Raw genomic sequence first — 22,394 nt, forward strand, 5'->3', positions numbered from 1 at the left:
TGACTTCACATTTCATTTTGGGTCTGGTCCTCAATAGCCTTTAATAGCCTTTTGATAGTTCTTTAGAGTTCTTTTCAATGCTGAAGTCACCACTTGTTTGACTCTATGGAATTGGTAAGCAAAGTGTGTTCACCAAACATTTTCTTCTCCAAGGCATCTCATTCTCATTCATGAGCAGCCCCAAATATGCTGCTTCTCATGCATCCGACTCCCTCCTTAATAGAGGGCAGAACTCCACCTTTCAACCCTTTCCAGCAAAAATTCCCAACAGAAGACACTCAATAAAGTGCCTGCATCTTCATCTGTACCCTGGGCTGGTTTCTTGGGTGAAGACCTGCACAGTCACACGGGGCTTACAAAACCCTGCCTTTGCTTTAATGTTCTGCTTCCATTGCCTTGAAATGCTAACTAATTTGAACCAAGGGGCTCTGAATTTTTATTTTGTACTGCAAGTTAAGTTGCTGGTCCTATTTAAAGGTGATTGTTGCCTTGCTGATAGACTCTTTCTTCCTCTGCTCCCTCATAGCCAGGCTTTCCTCTAACTTTAGCCTTCAAGAACTGTAGAACTTTCAAATGAGCACTTATACATTCACATCCACATCTGCATCCAGCCATGACCAAGCCAAGTGTTCCATAGTTCTCCTCATCCAAAATACTCTGGTAGCATTTAAGAATCTTTATATCATTTTCATATCTTCTGAACATTATGGACATGGCAGATTCTCTGATGTTCTAAAAATTAAAACGGAATACGTCTATGAAAACATGAGAGCATTGAATTGAGTCTGCTAGGCTGAATTCCTTACCACCCTCTATGTGGGGCTTTACATACTCCTGCATCTTGCTGCAGTAAGCAGCCTAATCCAGGAGAGATCTGTCTTTAGTAGCATGGGTAAACTTGACTCAAAAAAAAAGCTCTAGGATATTAAGATTTTATAAATGTGTGTTTACTAGTTATGAGGCTGCCATCTTGTGTTTCATTGCTTGACCCCTTTGTGCCCCTTTACTGGGTATCTAAGAATTAATAGAGAAAATTGTTTATGATCATTACTACTTATAAACTTTAAAGGTTTCTGTACTGTTCACAAAACTTGAGATTTCAACAAAAAGAGTGCAATTTGGTCTATAATAAAAACACATATGTGGTGAGGTTTTGTTTGCGTCTTTGGGCTGAGATTTAAACACAGGTAGAACAGTGAGATCCCAGTAGATCACTGATAGCTCACGAAGGCTTTTGCACAGTGAACTATGGCATTTTCACATATTCATAACTACTTTATAGATACCAATTAAAGAAAGATAGGTTCATGGGTCTTGGTAAACTTGCTGCACCAGCAACTTGCTGTGCACTTGACACTTGTTTGTCTCATAATAGTAGAGAAAGAATTGGAAAAAGGAAGGATGGTGATTAATGAAGGATCTTCCACGCAGATAAAAAAAAGATGAAGAAAAGAATCTTAACCAGTCTTGAAGTGGTGATTCTGTTGAGGAAATGGAGACATCCTCACCAAATTCTTGATGGGGACTCAGAAATAGCAGGAGCAGGGAGGATTCGGAGCACAGACTGCAGTCCTGAAAGCTTTGTGTAAAATGTGTGGAAGGCGTTGGTGGACTCATGACTAAAGATCAGACACTTTTCACAGAGTGAATACAGAACAACCTTGCCAATGTCACAGAAGCCACAGGAAGGAGCTGGAGTTTTTGGTGCCACCACTAGGGAGAAGTGAAGGTGACTCATTTGTTGCAGGTGTACACTCAGAGACAGGATTTAACGTTAGCAGGATTGCTACTTTGCATGAGATAAGCTACTGTCACGAGTATGCTTTATGCATTATGTAATGCTCACAGCTTCCAGGTTTCTATCAACTAGATGTCAGCAGCAACTGTGATAATCAGAGATGCTTGCAGATTTGCCTACATCTCCCCACATAAAAGAAAGGCAAATCCTTTCCCAGTGGAGAACCACTACTCCATGGGAATTTGTCAAAGACTTTTATACGGTCACATCTTTGAAGCAGTGGACAGCATACACAAGAGATGCTGTCATTGAGCTAATGCCTTTCAGGTGGATTTTATCAGGAAGGTAAGTAAACACTGATGCTCTATTTGAACAACAGATACCTTTGGCAGACCTAACTAACACCATATTGTTTATGATTTGTCACTCCACAATACAAAATCCAGAGTGTACAGAAAATGAAGAAGTAAAACAGGCTTAGAATACTAAAATAGAAGAAAGTATGCAATCCCACAGAAACTTAAAGAAGGGCTCTTTGATGAAACAGGTTTAAGCTAACACAGACAACACCTACATACTTTTTTTTCTCAAACAGTTAAGGAATAACCCTTATAAATAGAACAATGGGTCAGTGTCAAAGAGAAAAATAATATTTTTCAACCATCTTTAAAGCAGTGTAAGATTGTCAAGGCTTAGAAAATTGATAATCTGTGGAAAGAAAGGTGCTGGGAAAGGTTACTCAGCAGAAGGATCAATGCTCCCCAGCTCATAGGATCACAGACAGAAAACAGCTTAAAAATGCACCTCAGTTAGTGATGGATAAAAGGTGCTTCTGCAGAACAAGAGCAGACAGTGAGAGGAAGATGCAGCAATTGTACAGCAAGGAGCAATGGGGGAGGGGCAAGGTAACTTGCATGATAGGGGAGGAAGACTGTGGTCCCATTGAACACATGGTCCCATCAGCATGATGGATACAAGACTGCTACATGGGTATCAACAGTGCTAGCAGTGAATAAGTCCACTTCCGACTGCCTAGGAACTGTCAGAGCTGACCCTGATAAGTTATGGAACTTTTAGGATTCCATAGACACCTCTTTTGCTACTTTCTTAGGAGACGGGGCACTGTTCTCTGGTCTTTGCCCACCCACTATCTAGAAGACTTCTCAGAAATATGGTGGAGTTCAAAGGTTGTCATTTCAGACAACTGGCATATACTGAACGTTCTCCAGGGAAACCAGAAATGCAATTTTCACTCAGCTGGAACCAAATGGTCTTTTCTGCAGTGCCTGGCACCAGTATATGGATTCAGACTGTACTAAGATCTACTTACTGAGAGCCCAAGATTTGTCTGCGATAACTATTTTTGGTCCAAAGGACGAGATTATTCTGAAATGTTGGAGCATAATTCTGGATTTAAGATATTTTATATGATCTTTTGACGTCTAGTTTTTATATATATAGTAGGGTTCTGAAGATAGATTTTATATTGAAATAATTTAACTTTATAATGCTTGAAAAATTCTACCTATATCCATAAATTTTCAAAAGAAAAAGCCTATGGCTGCTCTACTGAAATAACCCCTGCCTTGCCATCTGCATAGGGTATGTCTGCCTAAGGACAGCCAAAGCTTGCTATTGGACTTCAATTTTGTGTGTGAGTAATAAGGGGAGGGTTTTATAATACTCAAATTTTACTGTTGCAGATATTTTTAAAAGTAGCTATTTAGACTCATTGCATAACTCCCAGGGAGCTATTTTTGTTCTTAGAGTTATTTTATTTCCTACTTTGATTTCATCTCTTCGAGACTAGATCACATTGCTTTTATTACAGTTCTTTCCCATTTCTTCCATTATTTCTGACACCGTAGGAGCTGACATCTTTGGCTCTTAGCTTTTCTCTTCCCAGCTTCAGCTACCTATTCCTTTACCCATGCGGCAATTTGTCTTTGCCTGGGCATCTATGCCTGGTATCTCAAATGTACACAGTTCAAATTTCTGGCACTCCTCTGGTAGTGTCTGAGTGGTTTTCCTTCCTCTAGCACTGGCAGTGAAGTGACTTAAAGGAGTTGTTCCAACAGTCTGCAGGGTAGAAGGAAGGGATGCAAACTTGAGGAACCTTACAGAATGTTTAACTTCTCTGACCACAGGGTTGGGGACCTACCATCAGCAGACATCAGAGACCTCCTGATGTCAGGCCATGTAAATCTGCCAGCTCCTTCCAAAAGGACTTTTCATGCATCTCCCTTGGGGCTCTTTTATACTGTTGCCCTTTTCACTCAAGGACTCCATAGACCTCGAGGACCAGCACCAAGACTCAAACCCTTCTAGTGGTTAATTTTAAGGGATCAATCCAAGAAAGGCATAGGAGAAGAAATACAAGAATGATTCTATATTGTTACTTTCCTCAAATCCTCCTTCTAATTGTACTTCTATTCATGGGAAATTAATTCTTCCATATTCAACGATGTCGTCATTCAACAATACATTTGGTGGTGAAAAACAAGTAATTTTAAGTTCTATTCAACAGTGGGTCTCTCTTTTGGAAAATAAAATTCTTTATCTGCTTATTGTGGCAGTTATTAAAAGTAGCTTAATATATGTATTCTGTATATATCATTTTAAAATGTCAATAACATTTGATAAAACTAAGCATTTGGCGATTCTCCAATGTCCAGTTAGCCAGCAAAGATAGTAAATGCCTACTGGGTGCCTGATATTATTCTGGGTTCTGACCTTGTAGTTGTGAAAAAGAATAAACCAAAATGCTAGGTTAACTGTGCAAATTACATCACAGTGAAATTTAGTGTCTATTAAAACAAAAGGGCATGTAATAAAGGCTGCCGTCACTGACCTCACATGGAATTTCCCCAGGGAGCACTAGGGCCAGAGGCACAGACACTCTGGAAGCTTCTTGGTCTTCAGCTCCCTTCTGTCTACTTGTCTCCTCAGAATATTTTGCTTTTGGGTCTGTTGGAATGCTGACCTCAAGGTAGTCTTCAGAACCTGAGGAAAATTGCAAGAATACAGATTATTTTCATTCTATCTACTACCAAAAAAAAAAAAACCCACCCAATTGCTGTGGAAAAGAATTCATAAGTGTAGAAGCTGAGTCTAGGGTAGTAGAAGCATCTTATCATTTAAATAATATTTTTTGACTAAATACCACTATAGCACTTGTGACTAAGCCACATCAGTTGGTTAAATGTTCACAGAAATTCCAAATATCACATTTTATACTGCCATTAATAAACCAGTGGAATATTAGAAAATTTATTTACCTTGAAAATTATAAAAAAAAATTCAGTTAGAAGAATCTAAGCCAGTATACTAACTTATAGATAGACATTCTAATTTTAAATACTAATTATAAGCTAGGAATGGTTATTATGCCTGTAATCCCAGCATTTGCAACGAGAAAAAGGTATGTATGCTAAAAGTTCAAGTCCAGCCTGTGTTACATGAATTCCAGAGCAGGCTGGGCTAGAATACAATTATGTAACAACTATTAAGTAAAATAACACTAGATGCTAAGTTTAATAGTGAAATACTGGGCTGACTGTGTGAGTTAGCAGGTCAGAGTCCTTACTGCTCTTTCAGAGGACCCAAGTTCAGTTCCAACACTATATCACGCAGTTCCTAACTGTCTGTAGCTCAAGCTCCAGGGAATCTGACTTCTTCTGGCCTCCTTAGACACTCATACATATGTGCATATTCATACATACATATACATATATATATACACACACACACATACACACATGTAAATAAAAGGGTGCTAATCAAAATGTTTAAGTGTCCTATGAACAGAAGTGATTCCATACAAATTATTTCTTTATGGAACTTCTAGGAACAAGGAAACATATTAATACGATTTTCAGAGCATAAAGAGTGGATGAAGTGACTGGTTTTTGTCTAGTTTAACACTTAGTAACATTTACTCTCAATTATTCATGTATTGTTCTCAATTGAAAGTAAAAGAATGTGGTAAATAATAACTTTAGTTTCTCAAACTACTCATTGTCTTAAAACCCAAAGTGTTTCCATCCATAGGGATGAAATTAAGATTCTCAGAATGGGTGACATCTGTAGCTTTTAGGGTCAGCTCAAAGAGAATTGCAAAGAAAGAGGAGTTGCCATCACCCATACCTGTCAAAGACTTTCCAGTGATGTTATTTTGGAGTCCCCATGTTTCTGTAAATAGCCCCTTGCCCTATAAGCACAATAAACTCATTGACTCCAAGAAGTCAACTTTGCTGAAATCATATGTCAGTTTGTCATCATTGGGCCTTTTAAGGAGGAAGTACGTTTATGTCTTTCAGGGAAAGAATCCTCCCACCATGGAGAACAACTATCCAGCTATGTGTTACATTTCCTGGAACAAGTGCTTTATAGTCCTGTCTGCTTGGCTCCCTTGCAGTTCACACGACAGTAGCCCAATTTGATGTGCTTTTCTAATACATTTGTAGTGAGATAACTCATGGTTCTCCATGCATGCATTTTCTTCATTAAAATAAATATAACACACAAATAATCAAGGCTAGGCGTGTTCCTGGTGGTCTTCTGGCTAAAGGGAATGAAGATGAAGAAGAGTCCACAATACTCAGGGCGAGACTAGAGTTCGAATTTTGTCCTCATTACCTGGCAGGTGAAAAGGGCAGAAGGCAAGGTCCAGAGAGCCTTATGCAAAGCTTTACGAAGTTAGCATATAAAAAAAGTTGTCAGAAAAGATCACATGCTACTTCTCACAGGTGCGGAGGGACTCCAGAGTTTCCAAAGGCAGGCTGTGGTAATTATGAGGAACAACTGGCTGCCATTGTTCTTATTTCCTACCAAAGGTATAGACAGCCCAAGGTACCAAATCCTGCACCTGCCCCGTGCCGATTGCCCCAGCTCATCAGACTGTGAAGTCGAGCTACCGGAAGTGCAGTGAAACACAGCCACCACCAATGCAGGTGGGAAGAGACAAGGCCGTTTTGGTCCATTGTGCTTGCTAGTCCAGTTTGGTTTCTGATACACCCTTTTGACAGAAAAAGAAAATCTACTTTTACTTTGTTCACGTTTTCCTTTGTGCAGTGCCAATCTTAGTCTTTACCCAAAAGTTATTGTAATACTAAAACACGCAGCCTTGGTAGAAATCTATAAGAAAATAATCTCTGCTTCTACCTCAACTATGGGTCTCGAGAAGCTACGACCACCATGGAGCTTTCCATCAATCACGTCCAGACAAGGAATGAGGATGAGGATTGGAAGAGCTGAGAAAGGAGGTGATGGAGCAGACTGCAGCCCCTTCTGAGAAGAAACCATTGCTTTTTGCCTCGTCTTGCTCTGTTTTATGAAAGTTGAAGAGTTAGGGCACAAACTTCCACATTTCCAGATTCCTAAAATTCTGGTCTTGTTTAAAACAAATAATAAGGAGCCTTTACTTCTCTCACAATTTCAATCTGTTTCCTGAGTAGTCTTGTGCCTCTGCCATCTCTGTCTCTGCATTCAAATAGTTCGAAGTTGAATGAAACAATGGATTTTAATTGGTGAAAGAATCAAGAGGGTGACTTTACTTAATACACTGTAAAACACAAGTCATTCTACCATACCATATCAATGCATTGGCCAGTACTTCTCTGTGGGCTTTGGGATGTGTGAGTGCTCAAACCTGGGTGCTCATAATAGGTAGAATAGCAACTGACAATTGACAATGACTTTCAGGAAAAGTATTGTGTGTCACCAAAAATAATTACTTGCACCATTAGCAAGCTAGAATGGCCTCATAATGAAGACTTCATTCTCCTAAAGAAAGAGAATTTTAAACTGGAATCTGATCTAAAATTTTATAAAATTTTTTCAGGGATATTAATAACAATGGCAGAATATTTATTGTATGCCAATATAATTTTTGATTTATTATTTATATTCTACCAACTCTACAGAGTATATAATAATGCCCTCCATGTATAGATTAAGAAGTGTATTGTTTAATCAACATTTTTCAACCATCTCTGTATCATGAATTATTCTGGTTGCTAAGAATATTTCTATAAGCTTTGCTTCTTCAGGTTTGCAATCAAACACAGGGAAGAGCAAACAACATGAGTAAAGAGAGGATACAGCTTAGGCTAACTGCTGGGAGAAAAACAAAGCTAGTAACAAGTCTGACAGGGAAAACAAGGAAAGGGAGAAGCATGCCAGCTCTAAACAGAATCATAAGGTAGTCTGAGCCGTTGATTCACAACCCCATGGTCACACAGCTGGCTGTTTCTGGAACCAGACAGACAAGCTACGCAATGTCTAGAGACATATGATTACAACTGTCTCCATCCCATGTTGGTAGAGTTATCACAAGGATGATCCGATAGACACAAAGACACAACCCTTTTTCAGGCGTTACAAACAACAAGTGACCTCAAACTCCAGAGGCCGTGTCTTAGGAATCAGTTATGGCCATAGCATAAGAGTCTACCCTAATTAACATTAGGCTGACATTCTAGCGAGGACCGCTGATTTATACAGAGGTGACAGTCTGTGTGTAAGCGTGCTCATTAGTCCCCATTGAACTGTCAAGCAGTTGGCAAAGCATTCTAGGAGAGTGGCTGTGGTTTTCTGATTGGCTGTCACTACTTAGAACAACGATTTGTGATAAATGTGGAGTCATAACCAGTAAATGATGGCGGCCTTGCTAAAGTTCCTCTAACAGTGCTTGCTCCACAGAAATTCATCAATGACTATTAGAACACCAAATGAAGAAATAAACTACATAAGAGATAATATGCTATGTTGTGTCTGAAGTACTGTTGTAAGAGTGGGACTCTAGAGGACCGGGGCAAAAATTCATTTGGGAGGTGTGTGTCAGACCTGCATCATTTATATAAGGGGTGTGGGCATCTTCCAATTTTAATAATTCTGGGCTTCAGGAGTCAACTCCCTGTACATATCAAGGATTGCCTCTTTAGAGATTCTTCACTTTGATATTTGAGCTGATGTTCAGGAAAGCCTGGGGGTGATGTCTTTAATGCAGAAGTCCACTGCTTCACATTCAATAGATATAAGAATGACCAAGAAGAAAGAAAATAAGAAAAAGTAGACAATAAAATAAAGCAAAATAGAAATTGATTAAATGGTAAATTGATTCAAATAAAAAATCTTTAAAGAATTAGAATATGCATCAAAAACTGAGAACCCTGAAACCTGGGCCTCTACAACCTCATTAAAAAAAAAAGTCCAACTATTTATTCAGTTATATAAACCAGAGAAGTACTTTAGGACAAAGAAATTCCTTATGTAAAGGATCAGATACCTGAACTCACATTCATAATTCATACTTTTTGAGTAATATATATTTCAAACAATCCATCATTTTAATTGGAATTCTAAAATAATAATGAACCATTAGTTTCTTAGAGAAAGAAAAAGGCAGATATCCAATCCCTAAATGTTAAAGTTGGCACATAATAATTTTTCAGACTTTGACAAATTCTAGAAAGCTAAAACAGTACTACTGGCCTTTTTCTTAAATGTACTAGCTTATCATTATACCTTTATTGTTAGAATCAACTAATTATTTAAATTAATGGGGGAAAATCAATGTGGGGTCTCTAAGTCCTGTTGCTAATTAGAGACATTTCAGGTAGAATTAGATAAGGAGGCCTTCTCTTACTACTCTAGAGGACTTAAAGTGTATTCTACAGGCGGTGGAGAATCACCTCACCTGGTGATCTTCTAAGAAACACAAGGAGGAAAGACCCAGGCCACTGACTGGAAGAATTTGGGAGCAGATCCTGAAAGGACAGATGCAGGTCTCGGTCCACAGATGAGAGAATGGATATTTATAAGGCAGAGGTACAGCTGAGCTGGGAGAGAGTATAGTCTGTGTGACAGCTTGGAGCCATGGTGGCAATGGTACAATCTCTAAAACAGAGTAGGAAGAGGACTAATATTTTTTTATGAAGGCAAGGGAAGAGACAGCAATGAATTAGCAAACATTCATTTTTTTGCTAGTTGGAAGCAGACAGTATGAAGCCTGGTGGGGAAGGGTGTCCTAGAACAATGACCAAGGGCTCTATAAAGAAAAGACAATTTTCCTAACACAGCAATCTACAAGTAATTGTACTATAGTATAAAAGCAATAGAGAGTCAAGCATCTACCATCTGCTGAATAACGGTGTTGCCCTTTTCAGCCCTTATAGTGGCTGTGTATGTAGCGTTTTTAATTTTTATTCCCCAAATGATCATAGCATTGACAACACTTTCCTTGCTTACTCATGTTCTGCAGGTTTTGTTTGGCGACACATTTATTTAAATTCCTTGCCTGACGTTTTAGTTATATCGTTTGGTTTCTTACTGTATCAGCTGGATCTCTACACATGCTGGAATCAAGTCCTTTACAACAGATGCTTCTCCTGCTTATGAGGGAAAAGTTCCTTCTTTGCATGCTGGGTCATTTTTAATTTGCTGCCAGATGTGAATTCTAGGTGTTTTACTTCTATGGCTATTCTGTAGTTTTGCTTGGAGATAGTTTTATTACATAAAAACAGGTTGATTCTCTTTAAACTTAATATTAAATTTGTGTGGAAAAGCTAGTATAGACTGTGATGCAGGGATAATTTTGCCTCTGGTACCCTGATACCTGATGCTATGGGGTGAGAGGTAATGAAGTTTTTATCACTCTTGCTGGAAGGTATACAAACTATTCTCTGCCGGAGTGAACTCATGGGATCCTCAGACCCTCAGGGTACTTCATTTGTTTTGAGCAGGGACCTCCTGCACAGCCCTCTCTATGGGCTATTTCCACTGTCTGCTTCCAAACTCCAGTCACCTTCCCTTAGCCCTGCTGAGCCCTGCTTGACATCTCCTAAACTCCAGAAGCCACTGGTACAGCTGAACTCCCTCCTACTGTGGCCTGGGAAGCCTGTTTGCAGGAAGTAATGGTAGCAACATCAGGACCAGCCCAATCACTCTCTGCCCGCAAAGGATGATGTCCTGCGTTTGAACACTGTTGCTTCATATCAGTCAGGTTCTGCTGATCTAAGTCCTCCAGTCTGATTCTATCTGACCTGCTCACATTCTGTGTGTCAGCGTGTATACTGCCTGTCTACTGCCGAAGGTCAATAGCTGTCTAAGGAAGTCCACATGTAAACTTCAGCGGGTGGTAGTAAAGAAATCACCAGGCCGTTTTCAAGATGCATTCAAAAGGACCATGAGCAGACACGTCTATGGTCATGAAGATGAGATCCGACAGACATTTTCTTGAGAAACATTGAAGTGCACCTGTCATTTTAGTGACAACTAATAATCTTCATTGTCACTGAGAAATCTTGCATTTTTATGGAAAGATAGAATTTTTAGAAGACCCACAAAGCTTCCAAAGACTTTTCTGATTGGAGCAATAAAGAGATTCATTTATGTGATCTTGGGGGACTGTGATGAAGCATGCCAATATTTAGAAGATTGGTGTAACTTGTTCCAACAGTACTTTGGAAGTGGCCTGTATGATGCTATGGAGTTAATCATGGGTGCAAACATAGGAGCAGCCCAGAATAAAAGAAGGTGCTCTCGTCACATTTGGAGATTTTTGAAACAGCTGCTGTGGAGTCTGGGTGCAGCAATGAAGAGCGTTCTGTTTTACTAACTGTAAATTGGGGTAAGATAGAATTTTCTCCATTTACATCCTATTGCTGAAGCAAATATAAGAAGCAGTGATGATCTTTGAAAAAAATGAAAGAACATGTCACTTTTCTCATGAAGTTTTCCCTATGAAAATGTCTTTGTATTTCTCTTAAAATGTGTTTTAAACTTTTCTGTGAATTAATACTTTTAAAAATTAACATGTCTGGTTATTTTTCCTAAAGTGAATAATAAAAAAAATTAATGTAGTTGATTTAAAAAAAGTCAGTGGAGGACTAATAATGAATAAGTCTCTCTCTCTCTCTCTCCCTCTCTCTCTCTCTCTCACACACACACACACACACACACACACATGCATACGAATATGTATGAGAAAAATGCTACAATAAAACCTGTCACTTTGTGACATTAAAGCTATTTTAAAGCTATTTTTAGTGTTGTATTTTATTTATTTATCTGCATGTGTGCATACCCACATTACAGTATGCATGCCCGTGCACAGTTGCATGGAGGTCAAAGAACAGCTTGCTTGAGTGAGTTGGCTCTTTCCTTCCATCAGGTGGGTGCCAGAATAGAACTTAAGTCTTCCGGTTTGGCGGTAAGTTCCTTGACCCACGGAGTCATCTCCCAGATACCTCAAACAATATGTTCATTAAATTGAGCCTTTTGAGGGTCTCAGTATCCTTCAGAAAGCCATTTTTAGAACACAGTAGAACACTAAATTGCTAGCCTGGAAGAGTTCATTTGGGATCCTTCAATATAGAGATAATGATAATTAATGACAATGTTGTACAAAACTTCAGTCTGAAGCAGGACTCTGTTTTGTCCTCCCAATAGTTTTCCAACATGCCAGTCATAATCCATCTTGTTGTTAATTTTTTCCTTGAGGCCCTCATCATGTCTCCCATGCCATTAGAATATCTAATTCTCCTCAGGCACTGTCATGATTATCTGTATATCACAGTGTTGGATTAACTGTTAAAAACACCTGTCTGGTTATATTTCATCCACACTTGAAAGGACTTGAATTCAGTGACCCACAAGTAAAAGTCAAAATTCACCAGAGAAACAGAAAGTGATTCAGACTCCACCTATCTCAGACTAACTCTCTAGGAGCCTCTTTTATACAAAGATATCCACATGTAAATCTTATGCAAAATTTCACACTTGAGAGGATTGTTTCATTTCTAACATACTCCAAAACTTAAATTATTGAAATAAATAAGGACAAATCACCCCTTCAAGGAGTGTTCCATTTATGTGTGTTTGTTTGGCTATTTACTTATTTATTTTGTGTGTGTGTGTGTGTGTGTGTGTGTGTGTGTGTGTGTGTGTATGATGTACATGGGCACATGTATCAAGAGACACGTTTGTGGGTCAGAGGACAACTTTGTGGAGTCCGTTCTCTGGACTGTGGAGATGAAAGTCAGGTTTCTATGATTACCTGGCAATTGTCCTTACATACTGAGCCATCTCCATGACTCTCAGCCAATTTTTAATCACTGCATAAATCCAACAAGTGGTCCACACCAAAGTGTTTTATCTAAAAATTAGTTACTAAAAAGTTTCCTCCCAATCCGATAAACAAGTTTGCTTCAGCAGAACTGACCAATGATGATGTAAGCCGGGTGTCTTTAATTGCTGAGAAAAAAAAAACCCTCTCTTTTTTTTGCCTCTTGGATGTCTTTAAATTTGACAATTTCCGCACATCTGAGCTGCCTGGAGATTTAACATAAGTTTTATTAGAATATATTTAATGAACATTTTTGTTGTTATTGACTTTGTAAATAAGCTTTAAGCTATCTCAGATTTTTTTCCTCAATTCTTTCATTATTTACTAAGTTAGAGGAGATGATGTTAGCAAAAATGAAAGGTGGGTGTAGCCAATAGGAAACTTTTCTTGGCAAGTGAGTTCGGATGACATGGTTGTTTCCTAAATACATCTGAGCAACAGTCAATGCACAGGTTTGGGGTGGTCAGTGGACAACCTACCCAGAGAGCTCTTACTGGGAATACAGACTGCCACAGTAAGACACTATGGAGTCCCCAAAGACACCCCAAAATAACAGTTTGTGGAGCAGCCATTGTGTTACTGTCACAATTTAATTAATGTGCCATACCTTCATGTTATTCTAACCTGACATTATAGCACAAATAGATCAATATGTGTTCTTGTACTTGAAGCTTCACTGCTAAAAAAAAAAATAAATATTTTTGACCTGCTTCTGAACTCAGCTTGTTGATATGCAGCATCATGCATATCAACAAAATATGAAACTTAATTAGATCACATCTTGCCTGCAATGAAATGAGGCTACTTATTATCCTTGATAACTCATGAAGGAAAATTTTGTCTCTAAGTGTTTAAAAAGATCTTTAAGGGACCATGGATGGCTTGTTCTGCAAAAGTAGCTAAATCTCAGGTTGCCATGGAATCAATTCCCCTTATCAACTTAGATAAGTTTTTCTTTCAGTGTTTTTTTTCAGTGTTTTTTTTAAAAAGAACTTTTATTCATAGTGCTTTAAAATATCTTTAAAAGTTTTTCCCTTTTACATTAGAATGTCTATAAATTTTATACTATCGCTCCACTAAGCCATTTGAGATGCTCTATTTCATAAATTGATTTTGACAAGGAAGAATGAATCACAGAAAGAGGAAGCAAAGAGAAAGGCGGGTGCTTCATAAAAGCCCTGTTATGCAATGTATGTGTGGAGATGCAGATTAGCTGAAATGTTTAATTGTTCAAAGTCCTTGTCCACTCCGGACTTCAAAAGAATTATTTCTTGGCTTTATGAGGAATTCCAAACAATGAATTTATAGACATGTAACAAAGTAGAAATTTACATTTAGGAAAACCAGTTCTTCAGCATCACACCTAAGGTTGTAATAATAACATTATTTATAACAATACTTCACACATGAATGGACTAGAAATGAAGAAAGAAAATTTCTCAGCAGCCCACATAAGAAAGAAGTCATCACAAGCCCTGCTGCCCAGTGCACACCCATGAAAGCACACTCACTCTGTCTGACCTTCCAGTGTGTAGGGCTGAAGGAGCCCCTTATACAGAGAGACTTGGAGCATGAGCAAAGGAGTTTTCCCATATATCAGGGACACTCAAGCTTGGAAAATATTTTCTTTTTATTTTTCTCAGCCTGCCTACTGTGTCTTCAGATTCCCCAGAAATGAGCCTCAATGAGGGTTTAAGATCTGAATAGATTGTAGCTAACAAACAATCCCAAAGAACAAGCCAATAACAGAGTTTAAAGAGATCTCAGGTGTAAATTCAATTTCTTGCAAAGAAAGACCTAAATCATTTCTTTAGCAAACACATTGAAATTAGGCCTCTGGGTCTTTCTACAGATTAAGTTTCCTGTTACATTGATTATAGTGGTAAAATATTAAAGCAAACAGAAACAATCCTCAGAGAGCGCTTGCAAATTGGTGCTAAGTTCATGGAGAAATTAAAAGAGAAAGCCAAGCTATAATGAAATCAAGAATGGGTTTTTATAAAATACCCAAAGGGAGCTATTAGAGATGAACAATGGGGTAGCACTTGGTAAGTGGGATTAGAAAGGGTGACTTCCGATGGCAGATGGGGAACAACGAAGTCCAAGAGGAGACTGAAGAGATGAACACAGAAGGGCAGTGTAAAAGGGTAAAAAACACAGGCGCGAGAGGAACGAGGCTGTGCAGGAGCCTGACCAAGGGATTAATCGAGGGGAGGTGTCTTAGTTAGGATTTCTAACGCTGTGATAAAACACCTTGGCTAAGAGCAACTTAGGGAGGCTAGGGTTTATTCTGCTCTCACTTTAGCACCATAGTCCACCCTCAAAGCAGAAACTTGAAGAAGGAACCTAGGGGACGGAACTAAAGCAAGGGCCACAGAGGAAAGCTACTTATTGGATTGTTTCTTGTGGCTTTCTTGGTCCATTTGCTTTTACAGCCCAACAACACCAGCCCAGCGATGACACTACCCACATCAGACACTAAGAAAAAGGCCCTGCAGATGGGGAACAATGAAGTCCAAGAGGAAGACCGAAGAAATGAAGTAGAGTGTTTATGGAGAAGTTGTAGTATTTAATGTCTGTTGTATAACGGCAAAATAATGGGATTGCATTTCTAGGCATTAAATCGTTAAAAATTCAAGGCCTTTAGGAAGAAAGATATTAAACTTGATATCAAAATATATTATATATATTGAGTGAACCTGACAGACATCTATAGGATATTTTACCCAAACAGTAAAGAATTAACATTTTATTGTGTAGTTTGTGGATGTTACTCTCTAAAGTAGGGTGCACAATAGGGCACGAAACAAATCTTAACAAATTCAGAAAAATTAAATACCTCCATGCATCCTATCTGACCACAGTACAAAAATAAGCAAAACACCAACAGCAAATGAATCTCTAGAAATTACACAGACTTGTAGGGATTAAACAATCATTCAGAGAATGATGAGTAAGCCAAGGAAGAAATTAATAATGAAATGTTAAAATTTCCTGGAAGTAAATAAACAATAAAACCAAACATATGGAACACATTAAAAGCAGCAGTTGGGGGGAAATTCATAATTTAAGTCCTTACATCTAAAGATCTGAAAGAGTACAAGGAAATATTTTAATGATGCATCTCAAAAGTTTGAATAAACATCTACAAACCAGACCCAAATTCAATAAATAGCAAGAAATAATTAAATGCAGAGCAGAAACTAATGAAATAGAAAGAAAATAGTACAAAAGATGAATCTAAGAAGTAGTTCTTTGAGAAGCTAAACATCAATTGACAAGCCCTTGGCTCAACTAACCAAAGGAAATGAAGAGACTACCCAAATGGGCCATATCAGAAATGAAGAATCATTACAATAGGTGTTAAAGAAATTCAGGATACCCTAAATATTTTTTTTAAAACCTGTACTCCATTGAGTCAACAAAAGTTAAAGGAAACAGGCAAATCTGTGCATTAGTGTAAACCACTAAAGTTAAACAAGAAGAGATGAACAACTCACAAAAAGACCCTTAACAAACAAGGAGATTGAATTAAAAAACTTAACAAAAATCAGTAGTTTTTCTATATAGCAACCACAAACACACTGATAACACAGTCACACTCCCATTAACAATAACTCCCAATGTCATTTGATATGTCAATGTGAATAGGGAGAATGCTGCAACACCCTACCCCTAGATCAAGAATTACAATCAATTCATGACTGCTAAGAGCAGGGGCTTTGCTCTTCTCCAGGGACAAGTCCCCTTATAGGTTATCTAATCCCAAGTGGTCAGTATTAAACATATTCCATTTTAAAATACATGTGTAATATATACAAGTGTATGCATGCATGCATATGCATGGATAGTATTTTATGCTTATGATTAATACTAAGTAAACTCAGCAGTTTGTATTTATGTGTGAATATACATATATAACTGTATGAGTGAGTGTGTGTGACAATAATAACTAAAGGAGAGGTCATAAATTTTAGTGTGAGTGGTAGCGGCACAGAAGGAATAGGAGAAAGGAGTGGGTTACATAGTATGTAAATATTTCATGTGAAATTCCAAAAAAATTAAGAGATTAAATAAAAAAGGATGCTTGCTGGGGTTTTTATGTTTGAGATATGTGTGTGTATTTATGTATATGTATATGTATGTATGTATGTATGTATGTATGTATGTATATATATTACTTTTACACAGTGATGCATAAAACTTAGAAATACTAAAATTTTATGTGCAGAGGCAAACCCAAATGAAGAGATGAACAGGAAAAGGGGGAGAAATGCTGTCCATGTGGCTGTAAGCAGCGAGGAGGAAGCTCACATGGATTCGTGCTAGTCTCCATTTGAGAATTAGGGAGACAGGAAATTTAGTTTTCCTAATTTCTTAAAAGGAAATAAAATACTCAGATGAAACATGAATCACTACTTAACTTTTTAAAATTATAAACTTTGCCTGAGTATTATAATTATTAAATATCTTTCTCTTTCATTAAACTTTATAAAATTTCCTGTGATTTTTCTTTGTCTGTGCGAATATATTAAACATTTAATTATTTTCATGACTTCCCTGGCATTTTTATTATCCTTTTTATCACAGCATGCTTCCGAATAAAAGGTTTCTTTCTTATTCTGGTGTAATTTCTCTAGTGGGTGAAGGAAAGGCGAAAATGGATAATAGGAATTGAATTCCATATCTTTTGTCCTATTTTATCCATTTTCTATTGTCTTCTGTTTGGAAAATCAGGCTTTACATATTCAATATGAAGGGTGGTATGAAACATAAAACACACAGTAGGCTAACCACTAAGGAAGCTTCTCAGAGCAAATGAATCATTAAACAGTTTGAAGCAATGTAAGGTGGACTAACCCGTTACATCAAAATCGTGTATGCCCCAAACTGGCCACGTTCTGGTTTCATGCCTGTATCTCTGTTATATTTCAACAGCCTTTTAAATATACATATGTAATTTGTTGAGAATTTCATATGAACATACGCCATATTTACTCCCTACTTCTCCCCTAATCCCTTCCAGAACCACACCAATCTTCCAGCCCATCTCAAATACTTTTCATGTCTTGCTTCTTTAACTCCTGAGTCCAATGTGTACTTCCCATATACTCACAGGTATGCTCAATCCATTTGGATTGCACTCTTAAAAGTTGAGTTTTCCTCCCCCGGAAGCTATCAACCGACAATAATTCAATAGTCTTTTCAATTCAGAAGTTTCCTTATTTCCTACAGATTTTCTAATATTTCCATTTAGTATATTTATATTACTTTTAAAATTTTGAAGTCTAAAACTTAAATGTGGGAGAATAAGTGTTAATAGTAGCTTCAAATTTATAGTGTGCTATCTATAAATAGAGGATTTTACCCTATAAAATATAAAAGGTAATTTAATTTCAACTCCCAAAAGTTGCTGCCTTCTCATGTCTACATATTCAACATGGTATCTAGACACCTGCTCAGACAGGCAGACAGACAGACATAGACACACACAGAGGGGGCGGGGAAATGACCTAATGAGAGTTATTCAGGGAAAGTAGAAATTCTGGGTGTGAGGAATCACTTAATCTTTCCTGTTCTGCCTCAGTAGAAGTAGCATGGAATACTCATAAATATGCACTTTATTTAGACTTCCTCATAACTTTCCAATTATATTTTTTACAATATTAAAAAGATTAATGTACTGGAAAAGCACTAAAAGAAAGAGACAAGAAGGGAAAGTGAACAAAGAGACCCAGTCGGATTACTGCTGTCAAAAATTGAGCATGATGTGTAATGAATAATGGTATTATTTTCAAGTTGTTTTCATAATACAGAAGTACAAGGTGTCAAGGAGAGGTGACCAAGCCAAGATCAAGAGAGGAATGTGTTTAAGACAAGTGAAGAGCAAAGAAAAAAATGCAATGAAAATTCAAAGGAAATTAGAAGTAAGAAAGCAAGTAAGATGCCTGAAAAGAAGCAGCAACTGTCAAAGAAACTAATGAAATTAATCAGATACTAAAAAGCCTGAAAGAATTAGACAGAATGGGAGGAATGCACCACAATCAAAATCAATCCCATAAATTCTTAATATGAATTCTTGGAAATTAAAACCATAACAATAATCTAAAAAAAATTAAATTTTTAACTCAACAAACTGCTTCTGGAATAAATTTGAGGAAATAGAAAAACAAAAACAAAACCAGAAAGCATGCCCTAGGGTAATGTATCTAGGACATGGAGTGGTGAAAGCCATTCTAGGGCACCACTAAGATGATGCATCAACCAAGGACCCTTTGCTCGGCAGACATTCCAAATCTCAGTATTCTATAATGTTAGAATAAGGGACAACATGAGTAATACTGTCCTGAGTCAAATTGTAGTTCAAATTTGAGGCAAGAGATAAGGGATTTTTGAACCTGATAGAATTTAAAAATATTGCTTCAAGGGAACTCCTTCATGAGTCTATTATAGGTGACTTTTAGACAACCAACAGATGATATAATAACAAAGAAATTTGTCAACAATTAAAGCTCTATCCTCAGATTCCCCTATACAATCAAACACAAACATGAACAGTCACATAAACATATGCATACACACACATAAATATACACACACACATATAAGCATGCACAGGTGTGCATGCGAGTATACACACACACACATACACATACACACACATATAAGCATGCACAGGTGTGCACGCGAGCACACACACACACACACACACACACACACACACACACACACACACACTGGAACCTTTAGAAGTTTCCAGTTTTAAACACATAGACTCATAGCATATTCTGGCCCAGAACCTCTGCTTAGCCACTCTTCACTTTCTGGACCTTACTAATTGGTGTACTATTCTCATTTATGATTTTAAATAGCTAAGTTTTGCAGAGAGTTGCTATGGAATAACAGATAATCAGCACAATCTTTGAATTTGAGGGCTGGGGAAATGGCTTAGTTGATAATGTGCCTGACACACACACACACATGAAGTTTAGATTCCAAACATCCACATAGAATTTGCACACAGCAGGATATATTTGTTATTGCAGTCTAGGTGGGTGAGGCTGGAGCCAGGCAGATCCCTAGTGCTAAAAACTAACATGCCAGGTCGATGAATTTGTGGCTTAATGGGACACAATGTTTCAGAATGGAAGGTGAAGAGAGATAGAGGGAGACACTTGATGTTGATCTCCAGCCTGCACACATCTGTGCACATGACCTATGCATCCATACACAAACACGTGCTCATGTTGCACACACACACACACAAATATATTGAATTTTTAAAGGTCAGAGTGCTTGAAAACAGGGGATTTCTGTCTTGTCTTGCTTTGTTGAAATACTGTGGTCCTCAGGTGCATCAGTGACAGATACAACCTTGTTGTGGATAGTGGGAAGGGATGAGGTGTATTCCCTCAATTTACAGAACTGCAACACGTGCCCAATCTATGTATAGAAATGGCTAAAGGTCACGGACTGTGGTTGCATTGCTGCTTGGATGATGAATGTCATTAAGTGCACTAGGAAAGCCATAGTTGCTATATACAAAGATAAGTAAACTTTACAGGCAGATGTGGGTCAAGTGGGAGAGACAGCCAGTCTGACCTTCTTTGAAGAGACCTGAGAAACACTGAGGACCTAACTGTAAAAAGTAGTAACCCACCTGGGGTGGACAAATGGCCATGTGTAAAAGAAGAAATGTTTGTCCCATTAAGAGACTAAAGACAGAGTCCAAGAATGTAGGGGTAGCTAAAGGATACAGAAATATGTTCCAAGAAAAAGAATCAACCTTGACATTTAATACGGCCAGTATGAAACAACAGCTCCCCGCTTTCCCTGTAGAGGCAAAAACCATAGTCACAAAGCTGGGGGTTTGAAGGACACATGCAGGTTGAGCAAACAAGGAAGCAACTGAATGCAGCACCCTCTGTGACACGGCAGAGCACCGCAGAGGGAGGTCCTTCAATGACATTAGTGCCAGAACTTAATTACACAGGAATGCAATTTAGCTGATGAATGAGAACTTCTGTTCTGTTCTTTATATTGTGGCACTAAGCTTAAAATCAAATTTGCCATTTAAAATCAATAAAAATAACAGCATTTCACCCTGTAATAATATATCACACAATTTATCAGAACAGCCTAAGCTCTGCATTCTAACTTAAGTCTTCAAACTTCGAACTGTTGCTGGCTGATAACAGTATCAGCGTGGATAGCAGTGGTTTTGGCTTCACCAATTATGCCCCATGTTATCTTCCAGAAACTAACAGCATAGCATGGCTTGCTTGTGGTATCACAATCTTATCCGAGTTGCCCGAAGGAGTGTGTGTGTGTGTGTGTGTGTGTGTGTGTGTGTGTGTGTGTGTTTAGCCATTTTTTAGAACAAGTGCTAACTTTTGACTGGAATATAGCTAAAAATAAAGAACGTTAGTGCGTTTTGTGGGCCAGTCAGAACATTGTTAGGCGAACTTGGCATTTGTGTTCTAATCTTAGCCTTACATCAGATAGTCATAGACTTTAAAAAAACTTTAAAATTTTAAATTGCAAAACTTAAGAAAAATTGTTATTTTGCTTTGTGTATATAGCTGTTTTGCCTGCATGTGTAACCACGTGTGTACCTGGTGCCCACTGAGACCAGAAAATGGTGTTGGCTCCCCTGAATTAGAGTTAGAGACTAGTGAGCGGCCTTGTGGGTGCTGGGAATTGAATGTGGGTCCTTTGGAAGAGTGGGGAGCCAGTGTTCTTAATCATTGAGCTAACCTCTCCCTCCCTCCCATTGCAAAAGAAGTAAATAAATAAACATTTAAAAACCAACAGAGAAGATGTGGCATTCCTACCTCTGTCTAAGATCTGACTGACGACAGAGATGTAGTCCTCGGGCTCCTGCTCTGTTGAGATCTCCCACTTGCTTCCGGGGACACTTAATAATTGGAAGAGAGGATCCGAGCTCTCCATCCCACAAAGCAGGGTCACTACACTTGCTGGCGAGTGAAGTATCTCCTCTAGAAACTGACACTTCTTCGGGGTTAGGTCCTTAAGTAGACTATTAGATACTATCAGAAGCTTACATTTGTAAGCATTTAAGTCTAGCAAATCCAAATGTGAAGAAGAGAGATTCCACAAGGGATATACCAGGATGGCTTCTCTTTCCACAATATGTATAAATATTTCTTGCAAGTACAGAGCCCATTCCTCAGCATCTTCCTCATGTATCAGAAGGATGTCTTTTGCACTTCCTGGAAAGAGAGAAAAAAAAATGTTTTATTTTTCTTATAGTCAAAAGGCTAACAGCAGGTTATATTCTCTTTTAAATGTGAAAAAAAACATGCTAATTTGCTTATAGTCGATACCAGCATTGTAAAATGTTGCTATCTTTATTGTAATGATGCAGATTAAAAAATAAGATATAACACGGTTGTTGCCTTGAAAGCCTCTTCTACTCATGTCACAAATGTGACTCCCCCGTAATCAACAAAACAAAGTTTATTTGCATGAAGGAACTCAACTGTGAAAAACCAAAAAGAAGTTGGG

The 22,394-nt window shown here is 38.0% G+C and overlaps 1 protein-coding gene across 1 annotated transcript in view; it reads right to left on the reverse strand.

Moving 5' to 3' along the window:
• The window catches only part of Bank1 (B cell scaffold protein with ankyrin repeats 1), a 183,884-nt gene extending 161,887 nt beyond the window's left edge, over positions 1–21,997 (reverse strand). Inside the window, exons 1-2 of the mRNA XM_026784149.1 lie at positions 21,701–21,997; positions 4,590–4,741 (exon numbers count right to left, since the gene is read on the reverse strand). Coding sequence (XP_026639950.1) covers positions 4,590–4,741; positions 21,701–21,818 — 270 coding nt within the window. The 5' untranslated portion in view covers positions 21,819–21,997. The remainder of the gene's footprint in view (positions 1–4,589; positions 4,742–21,700) is intronic.
• Between the last annotated feature and the right edge of the window lie 397 nt (positions 21,998–22,394).

Source organism: Microtus ochrogaster, chromosome 21 (assembly GCF_000317375.1).
Source record: "Microtus ochrogaster isolate Prairie Vole_2 chromosome 21, MicOch1.0, whole genome shotgun sequence".
NCBI classification, from domain to species: Eukaryota; Metazoa; Chordata; class Mammalia; order Rodentia; family Cricetidae; genus Microtus; species Microtus ochrogaster.